The sequence below is a fragment of the Perissodus microlepis genome, chromosome 6 (assembly GCF_051167445.1).
Source record: "Perissodus microlepis isolate ML-2025 ecotype Zambia chromosome 6, ASM5116744v1, whole genome shotgun sequence".
Taxonomy (NCBI): domain Eukaryota; kingdom Metazoa; phylum Chordata; class Actinopteri; order Cichliformes; family Cichlidae; genus Perissodus; species Perissodus microlepis.
The window spans coordinates 31,174,048-31,187,447 of record NC_140466.1 but is presented as its reverse complement, the minus strand read 5'-3'; the positions used below and the strand labels follow the sequence as shown (position 1 = coordinate 31,187,447).

At 38.8% G+C, this 13,400-nt stretch overlaps 1 protein-coding gene across 1 annotated transcript; it reads right to left on the bottom strand.

The window, feature by feature from the left end:
* Positions 1–905: 905 nt before the first annotated feature.
* Positions 906–3,259, bottom strand: LOC146385966 (uncharacterized; the record flags this gene model as incomplete). Its single annotated transcript, XM_084930084.1, has 4 exons — positions 906–1,255; positions 2,015–2,578; positions 2,810–2,908; positions 2,998–3,259. Coding segments are annotated over 4 exons (1,275 nt in total), but the record flags the coding sequence as incomplete, so codon positions are not given.
* Between the last annotated feature and the right edge of the window lie 10,141 nt (positions 3,260–13,400).

The window sequence follows — 13,400 nt, the reverse complement described above, 5'->3', positions numbered from 1 at the left end:
GCCATTTGAGAGGGGTTCAGAGCAGATCTGCTGCTCCTCCACATCGAAAGGAACCAGTGGAGGTGGTTCAGGCATCTGATAAGGATGCCTCCTGGGCCTCTCCTGGGTGAGGTGTAAGATCCCGGATAAGTGGAAGAAGATGGATGGATGGATGGATAAATGGAGACTAATTGATGATACATATGAAGAAAATACCACAGAGGAGGGGATGTTTATATCTGAATTCTGTCCTCTACCTGCTCTTTATTGTCTGATGTTTCACTTCTTTGAAAGTGACTGGAAGTCGTCGTCATTCTAATTAATAAAAAAAAAGAAAGAAATAATTTCCAAATCAACAAGAGATTTCAAATCATAGTTTGAATATGACGATTATAGCAAAAATAAAATGTGTATTTACTTAGTAGGCGATAACTCAATGATTGAGTAGGAGTCAATTGTGTTTTTCAAACTGCAATGCAGCCCGACATAGTAATGAGTATCCTGCTCTTCCGATTTAGCTGGAACGTTTATACCAATGAAATCAGGATAAATCTGTGGAGACAAGTAACAAATAACTTTTTATACATTTACATAAAGAGGTTATAATTCAGATGAAAGAGAACAGTGCAGTGGCTAAAAAAACATGCTTTTGAGAAATGGAGGAATGGATTAATGTGAAGAAAAACAAGGTGTTCAAGGGGCATTTAAAAAAACAAATTCAGCTGTTATTGCAGCAGAATGTTTTTTGTTTCCTATTTTGTACCTGCTGTTTGTTGCCTAGTGTTGCACTTCTTGAAGGCTGGTTTGTAAAAAAAGAGCATATATATATGTATACACACACACACACATATATATATATATATATCAATCAATATCAGATGAATACTATTGATCTGAATGAGATAAACGTATTGTTCACGTATTGCTCACCTAACACACCAGCAGACAATGACAGGTATTAAAACAAGCAGAGCTGCAGAAACTCCTGCAGCTGCTGGTGTCCATGTTCCTGTGATACTTTGGACAGTGAGAGTCTTTGGAGCAGAGCTGATATCTTTGTTGGTTTTCACAGCACAGGAGTAGCTTCCTGCATCCTCCCTGCTGACTGGGTCTAGGATCAGATGTCTGTTCTGGTTCTCTCTCGGGGTCAGAGGTCGACTGTTCAAGTACCAAATGTAGTTTGTGTTGTCAGTCAGAGGACAGCTGGTACTGCAGGTCAGTGTGACTCTCTGACCCTCTGTCACCACTGCAGAAGGACTCATCTTCACTCTCAGCTCTGAAAGTAAAAAAAAATAAAAAATCATTATTTATGCACCATTTTCATTGATTTTTAATTGTCAAACTGAAAACATTTTGGAATTGAAATGAGACATTTATGGTTTGGAAATGTGGTTCTTGTGAATGTAGATTTATAAAAACAAACAAACAAAAAAAACTTAGCCAGAAATGTTATTGTTCAAAATTCTTCTGACCTCATTTAAAGTTGACAGTTAAGTGATGTATGCTAGATGTCAAAGGGTTAAATGCTGAAATGATGAGTAATTGCTTTATAGCTCAAACAAAATAACAGTATCCAGATTGTTCAAATAAAAAAACCATGAACACCAAAGTGAGAAATGGAAAAGACACATGAGTGCTTCTTCTAAAAAAGTAAAACATATTTTTTCCTTCATAATAAGCACTATTTTATACAATATGAAATGCATTTTTTTCTGAAAACTTGAATGATTTCAGTTTTAACCCTCTCGAGGCAGGCGTTGCCGATTTGCAACAGTTAAAAACTAACAACCTGATTACCCCACATACATATTTTATGAGTTTTATTTACTCAGAAGTACCACTGCAGGACTTGGTTGTGCATTAGCAACAAAAAGTTTAATTTGAGCCTGAGAGGGTTAAGTGCAGGACTTTTTCTTTGTAATGAGCATTTGCAGTGTAGCATTGACATGTTCACAGCATCTGAATATTTCTTCCACCTCTGCTCCTGTTCAGACATTAATGAGTAAAGTCTGCTGAGTGAGGAGTTTAGATTTACCTGTGACAATCAAAAAGACTCCAGGCAGATCAGACTGTCTCCATCCTTCATGATCTCTCTTGAATCTGAATGTGTATCCTCCTGAGTCATTCTTCTTCAGGTTGTTGATGGTCAGGATGTGTTGGTTCTTCATGTTGTCCTGATACTCCACACGACCTGCAGCCTCAATCAGCTCTTCAACTTCCACTTGATCTTTTCTCCATTTTTTACTCCAACATTTAAACTCTGGCTTCATGTTATCAGGATGTGAGTATTCACTTGTGATGTTGACTGAAGATCCTTCCAGAGCACAGATTCTCCTGCTGACATAATTCACTCTCCAGCAGTTTTTATCCTGAACACCTGAACTATAGATGGAAGATTTAAAGTTGTTTGATTGGTCTGTGTTCCAGCACTTGAGTTCATTATTAGTTGGCAACATAGATTTGAAACTTGCAAACTTCTGTAGATTGAAGATGTTCGTGGCCTTTAACTGCACAAGAGAATGTGCCTGTTGAAGAGTTATGAGCTGAATGATGTTGATTCTCATAATAGTTTTGTTTGTTGTGATACCACATGTAGACAGTTTGATTATCAGTCAGGTTACAGCTGGTGTTACAGGTCAGTGTGACAAACCCCGAGGTGAAAGAAGCTCTGTGAACATGAACCTCTGTAGAAAAGGGATAAACACACCTATTGTTACTATGTATAGATATATTCAAAGAGCTCATATAATACATATAAATGATAGCTTCAACAAATCTGACTAGAATTGATATTAACTGGAGATGTGTTTGTAGAGTGTGGAATTTTTACCTCTGGGATATGTGATGGAGTGCCGCTCATCCACTGATGTCTCATTGTGGAAAGAAGTGTTTCCATAAGTCACACTGAAGCATGTCTGTGTGATAGAATCTGAACAAAAAGAAATTAGATTTAATATTTGTACTGAGGCCATTTTTACAGATTTTTGCTGAAGGGTTTGTAGCACAATCATGACTCACCCACAGAGACTTCAGGGGCTCTGAGATCCTCGTAGCCTTTGACAGCACAGGAGTATGTGACTGCTTCCTCACTGCTGAGCAGCTCTTGGTACCAGGGAGACCAGTCCTCATAGAGAAACTCTCTGTTCTTGTACCAGATGTAGGCTGCAGGCTTTTCAGTCAGAGGACAGCTGCTGCTGCACATCAGTGTTACTGTCTGTCCCTCTGTGGCAGGAATCACCTTTACCTGCAGCTCTGAGAGGATGATGGAGAACAACTTATGTCATTTGGAAAGGAATCAGTGAATAAAAGTCACTGTACCTGCAACAACTTGTAGACTAATTCTGTTGAGCCAACAGTTTCCTGGTCTGTCTGTAGTCTTCATACAGCAGTAAGCATTTGCATCACTCTCTCTTAGATCATTGATGGCTAAAGTTGGGTTTTTCTCTTCAGACATGTTGTACGTTACACGTTGTCCATCCACAGAGAGCTCACTCTGAACATACTTATAACCATCCCAGTCTATAGTGAACCATTTTCTGCTTGAAGTCAGATGTTGATGTGAGCAGTGCAGATCCACTGATGAACCTTTGAGAGCACAGATCCTGGTTTCTCCTCCATTAACACCTTTAACAGAAACTTTTATCAGGAATTGAATTCATTGTTTTATCATTTTTACCTCAGGAGTTTTTTTCTTTTCTTAGAATGTAAATAAAATTTTTGCTTTCTTTTCATAACAATGTTTAAATGATTACTCATACCTGAAATGTAGAAGATGAAACAGACAAACAGATGTTGAAAATCTGTCAGCAACATGTTGGTTGAAGTCTTGTGTGCAAGCATAAAGTTGACAGTAAATATAAAAGTAGACAAGACTAACTCACAGGTTAAAATCGATTGAAAAACAGAAGGACTGACATGACTGTTTTTGTACAATGGTTTGGCACACAAAGCACCTTTGAAGCTAAACATGAACATCCTTCCTCTGTGGTTCTTTCGTTATCTGTAAGACGATCAATGTGGTTTTGCCGTCTTGCCCTGAATATTTTAGATATTCAGGTAACTTTCAGTTTTCAACAAAGTGTTTATAGTATTTCTCTACATTTATGTATGTATTTATATTTTTTTTCTAAAACTCTCCTGCTCAAACCTGATGGAGTGTAAAAAAAAATGGTACAAGAGTCAAATGATTCTCCTGTCAAAATACTCATACAAACATTACAAGGCATGTTAACAGCCTGTTAAGATAATAAAGACAATGTTAAAAATAATAATAATATTAATAATACCAATGATAGACATTTTGAAAACATCACCATTATTGTGCACCAGTTTATCTTGTTCTGCTGTCTTACAGTTCCTGGCCTGCCCACCGCAGGCTGCCATTATCACAGCTCATGATCTCAGCAGCAGTTTGTGCTGCTGAGATCATGGACATTTGGTTAGTGCTTGCAGGTTATGTTTTCAGTAATATTTTCCACTGAACCCTATTATTATCTTTGAGTTAACACGCAAAAGGACCACAGTTCTCTCTGCTAGAAACTGACTGCAATCTCAGCAGTGCACATACAAGTGTGTGTTTGCGTATGTTTGTGTGTATGTGTGTGTTGCAAATGAAGTGCCATGTCAATGCTACGAAACATGTTCTGTTTCGGGTACATTACATTCATTCTGTTTTTAAGTGGAGAGGGTCTGAGCCTTATTGGAGAAGCTGAGTGAGGAGGTTACATGTGAAAAGCTTATAGTCTGTACTCGTTACCATCGGAGGGGGAGCGTGTCATCTCCTACTACAGCTGCTCCCTCAGCAGACTGGAGAGGAACTATTTTGTCACCCGTCGAGAGCTGCTGGCCATCATTCTGGGTCTCCGCCATTTCAGACCATACCTCTACAGAAAGAAGTTTCTTCTGCGCACAGACCATGCGTCCCTCACTTGGCTGCTCAACTTTAAAGAACCGGAGGGACAGCTACCCCGGTGGTTGGAGATGCTGCAGGATTACCACTGTGAGGTTCGTCACCGGGCGGGACGTCTCCACACCAATGCAGGTGCCCTTTCCTCCAGCTGGTTCATGGTGCGGCAGGGTCAGGACATCCTGGGACCCTTCCCCACCACTGACCAGGGGAACCGCTACGTCCCGGTTGCCCCGACCAGAGCGCTGTTACCACGGCTGAGTGTCGGGTCAACAAGATGTTTTGCCGGTTCGGGGTACCAGAGGAACTGCACAGTGACCAGGGCCGGAATTTCGAGGCAGTGTTGTTCAAGGAGGTCTGTCAGTTGATGGGTATGAGGAAGACCCGGACGGCACCACTGCACCCCTAGAGCGGTCCAGGAATCTACGAAGTGCACTCCAGCGACCTTGATGTTTGGGCATGAGCTTCGTACCCCAGTACACTTGGTGTTCAGATCCTCCCCTGAGCAGGAAGGGGGCAGAGACCCTAGATTGGATTACCTCCACAACCTCTGGGCCCAGCTACCGGAGGTGCACCAGTTGACCAGGCAGGCGCTCTGGGATGCAGACTCCCGGCAGAAGCGAGCTTATGATACCCGCTGAAAGGGGGGAGGACTGTTGCCAGGTCAGCAGGTGTGGGCCTACAGCCCGGAGAGGAAGAAAAGGCTTTTCCCAAAACTGATGAGTCAGTGGGTTGGACTCTGCACTGTTCTCGAGGGGCTGTCCGATGTGGTCTAACGGAACAGGGTGGTCGTACTCCATCGTGATCGCCTGGCACCCTGTCAGCTCTTGAGTCCACCCATGGAGGGGTCAGGGTCCCAGCTTCAATGGCAGGCCCCCAACCTGGCCTCAGAGACGGCTGGGAGACCAGCGGAACGTCCTTAATGACGTCATTCCCTTACCCAACACCTCAGAGATTTTGCTATGGACATGCCGGTTGCTGGGGAGAGCTAACCACTCAGGTGGGGGCTGTCTGGCTTGTTGGGGGAGCGGGTAGTTATCTCGCATCATGCCTTGGGACATGTGCTGCTGTTAAGATGTTCTTGTTTTATTGTCTACAGTTACATGACTTTTAACTGTTCTCTTAACTGTTCTGCGGTACAAAGTCACTGTCATTGTTTGATGGAAAGAATGATTTATCATGAGTGAGTTCGGTTATGTGGTTATTGACCCTCAGAAGCACAGTGTAACACAAGCAAGTGTAATAGAGCTCCTCTTACCTGTTTGTTGTGCAACAGCAAGCTCAATAGCTGAGTGGTGCTTTGTTGCTAAGATTCATCTGTAATATAAATGTATTTTGCCAAAATCTCAGGTCAAAGCTCACAAAACTATTTCAACAACCACTAAAGAGCAAAAACAGCAAATGACAGCAGGTAAACGGATTCCACACAAAGATGTAAAGCGCGGATTGTTCACCCGACGGCACGTACACGCTGAAAGCTGACATCTCACAGATTCTGAATCTGCAGGTTTGGTCACTCTCTGACCAAAATTCACTGAATCAGCAGCAAAAGAAGATCAAAACTACGCTTCATATTTGATAAACATCATCATGAATTCCCTCTTACTTTTGCTGTTTTGCTTCCTCCACAATGAAATCACACTTCCTGCACAACTCACTCTCTCTCAAAGACCAGTTTCCCATCAAAAATCTGTTTTCTGCATTATTTGCTTGCTCATTACGCACCAGTCCGTCGTTGTGTACAGACTGGTGAGCTGTTTTGTTCTGTTTTTTAAAAAATGACACCAAGAAGCCTGCCTTTGTGCTTTTCAATACTGAATAAATGTAAACTCTTGAGAATGATGCCAAAATTGCAAAAGGCTTAGCTGTGTCTCTAATAAAACCTCTGTAACTTTGCTCTGCTTCATTTCAGCAGCATCAGCCAATGTTCATATGTTGATTGATTGATGGTTTTCTTTCATTTTTGATCTACTGCAGAATATTTTCAAGGTTATCTGCTATAAGAAGATGTTTTTCTGTGTTTTATCCTCAGTTACTTTGACACAAAAGCATCTGCTGTGATGCTTACACATCTGATGAAGCCTCACAAGTGTCAGCTTTGTTTTTATACATAGATATAAAAACATGGATGTGTACTGATAAATGATGAGAAATATAATATTTCTGATGGAGTCAAAATTGAATCAAATCGAATACCCAGCAGTATTTAAGACCCTTTCATTGTGTGTAATTGCTCTCACTGTCAGAAGAGGGAGACAAAAGGCAGTTAACCTGCTAAAATGAAATAAAAAAATAAAAATACATTACCATTCGCTGAATCTAAGCTGAGAATATAGCCACGTAAACTTCAAAATTAATCGTGCTACTTCTATCATCAGTGATATCATCAATAAATGTTTCTAAACTGGATCCACTAACAGCCATTCATGCCCATATGAATGTTGCCTCCACCATGTTCAACAGAAAGCTGTTCCTTTCTGCAGGCTTTTCTGTTCCCACTGTCTGTAGTCTTCATACAGCAATAAGTGTTTGCATCACTCTCTCTTAGATCATTGATGGTTCAAGTTGGGTTTTTCCTTTCAAACATGTTGTACGGTACATTTTGTCCATCCACAGAGAGCTCACTCTGAACACAATTTCCTTTGCAGTCTATTGTGAACCATTTTCTGCTTGAAGTCAGATGTTGATGTGAGCAGTTTAGAACCACTGATGAACCTTTGAAAGCACAAATTCTGAGTTGTGCATTTCGTGGAAGTTTTAAAATAAACTGCAAACACCCTGTAGGCATTATTTGAAGTGGGTTTAAGTACATATTGTTATATGGAGAAACTCTGGTATAAGCAGTCTCTGAAGATGGGTGCGGTTCACTCATGTCTTCTATTGCTTGACCAAACTAACAGAACAAGAAATTCCAAAACATCACATGAGTCTATACCTTCAGTTCAGCTCATCCTTTGAAAACCTTCCCTTTGAGAGCGAAAGAGAGAAAATTATGACCATGTTTTCTACTTAGACGTTGCCTAAAGATTTACATCCCAAATCCTCCCTCCTTATTCCCTGAGATAAGGACACAGAGTCTCACTACCTGTTTTACGTCTCACATGAACTTACAATCGCCCCACTGTGTTTGTGATAGGGCACAAAGACACATTTGTAGTGTCTATTCTACATGCATATAACTAAGTGAGAAAGTGATATTACTATTACTAAAGTGATCAATATATAAGAAAAGAAATTTGCCACCACATGCTCCATTAACAACTTGAACAGAAACTTTGATTAGCAAACAGCTTCATTATCCTACTATTATTATCTCTCTTTATTCAAAGATTAATGATAGAAAAGTCACAATCTTAAATACTTGACTTTAGGAATTAATATGAACTCAGATTCCTCAAATTTAAACTATACAATCTGTAATTTTTTTCAAATATTTATTCTTAGGATTAGATAAAGTTATTTACATTTATTATATAAGGACTCATAAATAATCACTAATACCTGAGATATAAAAGGTGATACCCATAAACAGGCAACCAGCATCTCCCAACATCATGATTGTTGTAGTCCAGGCTGTAAGTGTAAAGCTAACAGTAAAAGCTTGAACCATAAAAGAGACAAAGTAAGTCATCGGTCAAACTAAACAGTCTTCTTTGTCAGAGTGAAGGTGAGGGGGACAGAATGACTTCATATTGACATTAAGCAGCTTTGAAACTAAAATGAAACTTCCTTCCCCTTCTGTTTAAGGTTTTTGTGCTTGTATGCTACGTCTTGTCATTAAAAACATTTCAAACCAAAATCACTGCCTGTATCATCATGATAATTTTTGTATCAATAAGTATCAACTCTGCTGCATGCAGTTATGTTTAAATGCATTAAACATTCATTTGAGATGCTTGAATTGGTTGAGCAGAAAGCTGAGGAGGTGTTAAAACTGTTGTCCGTATCTGATGATGATGGTTCAAAGTCCAAACTTTAATGATCAAAAGCTCAAGTGATGTTGACTTTAATCTGCTCTTAAGTTGAAATTTTATTGTATTTATATTTTAATGCAGCGAAAGATGACTTTTTGTGTTTGTTTTACTTTGTGCCTTATGTTTTGTTTAACATATCTATAATTACTCTTTGAGCTCTCTAATTGAATTGTATTCTGGGTTTGAAGAGTTAACATTAACGTTGTTTTTGCTGGCCTCTGGTGGTTTAACTCGTCAACTTATTGCAGCAAATTACAACCTCATGCACTCTTGACCCTTCGATATGCCTGCTGGGTGTGGCTTATCGTTCCAGCCTTAGTACTTTCATTAGTAAACAGCTTTGTTATCTTTCTTTATTATCTCTCTTTTTGAGCGTTCATTAATTAATCTCTGAAAAATCTGAAGTACTGTACATCAGGAATAAATATGACCTCGGTGTCCTCAACATCATGATTGTTGTAGTCCAGGCCTTAAGCCTAAAGCTAAAAGTAAAAGCTTGAACCATAAAAGAGACAAAGTAAGTCATCGGTCAAACTAAACAGTCCTCTTTGTCAGAGTGAAGGTGAGGGGGATGGAATGACTGCTGTTTCATGTTGACTGGTTTCACACTTTAAGCAGCTTTGAAACTAAAACTAAACTTCCTTCCTCTTCCTTTGAATCTTTTTTGTACTTGTATTGTGTGTGTCCGGCCTGAAAAACATTTAAAGGAAAATACAAATACCTTCTGTATCATCACACACACTTGTGCTGTATACACTTGCATGGAATATTCATATTCATATAACTCTACAAAAAGTAATTTCCAGAAACTTAAACTAACAAAGTGGACACACCTTAACTCACAAACTGACCTAATTACAAAGACACAAGAGGGTAGCTTTTATAGTGGTTTGGCTAACAATTTACACACACAAAAAAAACCCCAGTAACATTAACTAAGCACAAAATAACACAAGTAAACCTAAACCACTCCTGTTCCTGATAAGCACATGGTTGGTCCTGCTGAGCAGGCATTTTGAGTCCTCAGCTACGCCTTTTGCCCAGACAGGAAACAGCCACCAACCAAAACAAAATAACTCAAAGAAAGAGAAACAAAATTAATATAACAGAAAACATTTTTAGAAAAACCACACAATGCTATTATGCACGTGCCTCATAATATCAGTGTTAGGTTTAACCAAATGATTAATGAATTATATTAAAGAAGAAAACTGCAAAACAAACTAAAAGTGAACAATTGGCCTGATTTACCCATGTGTGGCTGATGCCATCACGGCTGCATCAAAAACAGAGACATATTCTCTGATTTAAATAAATACATAAATAAACACTTGGTGACCACTCAGATATGAACTGACACAATTTCAGAGTCCTTCTTCAACTTGTGAAGCAGTTGGGGACATGTCCACCATAGGGCACCATTGTTATAGTTCTTGATCTCAGAAGCTGGTTATTTAATGCAGCAGTCAATGTTGTTTAGAGATTTCACCACTTTTTTACTGAGCCATCCTTCAGCTATAAGTAAAATCTTTCTATTTTTCTCTGACTACCCATTGTCAAGACAACTCACGATAACTGAGGTTATTTGAATCATTATGATATGCCAGGTTTTTACTAACTCGTTTGTATACTGTTACAACTTGATTTTACAAATTTTTTCTACTCTTTGATCTGTTTATCAGCTCCACAAAAAAACGAGTTTTCACAGGTTAGATGAATCAAATAAAACACTGCATTTTTAAGAAGTCAATACTTTCAGTGTATTTTATAACAAGAGAAACATAAAATTAACATTACATAATTCTAAGTAGTGAGTAAGTAATTGATATTTTTCCACATTTTTCCACATGTATAATATTTCAATTACACAGTATTCCCCAGGGAATGAGTTTTGCAGTGACAGCTCCTGACACATATAGGGACCAATTTGGACTTTACCTTCCACCTCTCCTGCAGTTTTGCCTTCTGCCCCTGAGACTTCTTGAGTTATTTGGGTTCCTGCTCTCTGATCTTGCCGTTAATTGACAAACATCTAACAACTGTGGTCCTCTGTCCTTGTAAACTACCACTTTGTCTTGTTGGCTGGCTAGAGGTAGAGGTTTACAGGACAGCTGAATGATCTATTTTAATTAGCAGCACAAACCATTGCAGTACCCCAAATGAGGAAATCATGGATCAAAATAAAAGCAAAAAGTATAAGTAGACTGGGGAAACAAAGACTGGGGAAATTCAATTGTTTTATTACAAACATTCCTAAAAATCATTCCCACACTGTCTGAAGCTCCTTTTAAAGTAGCAGTGCACTGTGAATGAAGGCAATTCTACAAGAAGGTCACCAAACATTATTAGAGCTGTGATGGAAAATTTTAAGTGTTTTGACCTTTTTGACCTTGTGTTAAATTAATATGGCTGAATAGAAGGCTCAAAAATATCTTGTTTTGTCTTCATATAACCCTAGATTAAGATATACTTGTGTTCTGTGAACACAGCAGGTAGATAACTTGTTCCTATAAATGATGAATTAACAACTGCATACAAGTTGTTAATTCATTTTTCAAACACCAAATTAAAATCTCACAAAGACAACTTATTTATAGTGTGCAGATCAATTTATATCATATTTCCATAACAATCTGGTGTCAGTGTAGTGGGATCCCTTGGCTGATCTAAAGCTAGCATGGTGGTGATGTCTCATCATGTAAGGCAGCCTTTCCAACCTCAAATCTCACATAGTTGTTAGATGAGACCAAACATGATGACAGCGAACACCTCTGTTGGAATGGCTATGGACCATGTTGTCCAGCAAAAGAAGAAATTTGGGATAAAAAGTATCAAAAAAAAAATTGCTGGTGAATGTAAGATGCCTTATTACAGAAGGGAGAATGTCTCCACTTTTCCACTTCTGTACATAAAAGCTTTCTTCTCACTTTCACCTTTAAAACAGGAAAAGTGTGTTTTGTGCCTTCTGGCTTAAAAGACAGTATCAGTGAATACATCGCCATGCACAACATGAGAATGTGTAAGTACAATAAAAGATTACAAACATTTCCCGAAACTACCTCAAAGTAACTACATACAGTAAAATTACTTACAGTGTAATTTATGTTTTCCATCTAAAATAATCAAAAATGTGTCACTAGGTAAAGATAGCATATAGCATAATTTGTTTCTTCTTTCTTTCAATTGATCTTGTTGTTGTTAGGATGCCTACCTATCTATCATTTCTAGTCTTTGGTTTCTTAGAGTTCTGTCTTATGGTTTATGTCTCTGTGTTCTCTAGTTGTTCTGTCTCCCCTGTCAGCTGTATCCCCTTGTCAAGTTCCCGTCTCTGTGTTATTTTTCCTGTTTTACTTTGAAAGTCCGTGTCTCATGTAAATGCGTCTGGTTTTGCTTCCTTTGTCTCGTTAGGCCTGACTTGCCCCAGCTGTGTTTCCCTCCTGTTACCCATTCCCTGATTGCTCCCTCTGTGTATTTAAGCCCTGTGTTTCTCTGTCCATGTTGTGATCTAATGTTTATGATGCTGTGTGTGCTGTCTGTTTGCCTGAGTTTGTTTTTGGTGTCTCAGTTTTGTTACCTTTTTTGAGTTCCCGTCTGTCTCTGGAGTCTGCACTTTGGGTTAGTGATGGGTAAATGAGGCCTTGTGAAGCGTTTCAGCACATTCCCCAAACTGTATCGATACTGTGTCGCCACAGTGTTGCTATTTTGCTCCATACTGACACCTGCTGGACCTTAAATATCATTGCAGGCAACTTACTTGAGACTCACAACAGACACTGATTCAAATACCTAGTCATACTTGTATACACTGTAAGGTATTGTACTTTCCATGGAATCATTTTATATGTTTTACATTGCAAACATTGCAGACATCTTTAAAATATATTGTGAATGACATTAAGTGAAAATTAAAATGAAAGTATTGTGAATATAATATTACCCATTTAAATGTAATTGACTCAGAGTTTATAAATTTCTATTCAGAAAAATAAGTATATCCAATGTTTTTGCATTCAGTCTACTGCGTTTTTTTTTTTTTACACCATTTCCCCAGCTTTGGAAAACTCACAGGTACAGATGAAGCTGGGGTACAAAAACTGTAAAGCCAGGTGGAAAAGGTTCAGATAAGATGTCTTCCTATTCCCCCAGTACGTTAAAGGATCCTCTGATTTTGGAATGTTTCTCTCCGACACTCTCCACAAAACTAAGGGGTTGGCAGTCCTTTATAATAAAATTCAGGACTGCCTGGCCCAGAACAGTGTTCAGGCTGTTTGATTTCAAAATAATAAAACACATATTAATACAAAAAATATGATAAAGCTGTTCAGTGTCAATATAGGCCGACCTGTGTTCATTATCGGTGTGATTGTCTCCTCATTTTCATGTTTGGCTCTGTAATGCCTAAACACTGAGGAGGTGCTTGTGTTTGTGTAAAAAGCTCCGCAGAACAGATGCGACATTTAACCTGCATAAAATGAAATAAATAATTTACACTGCAAGTCACATTATTGTTTTTCCTGTTCTGATAGATTACACTGAAACAA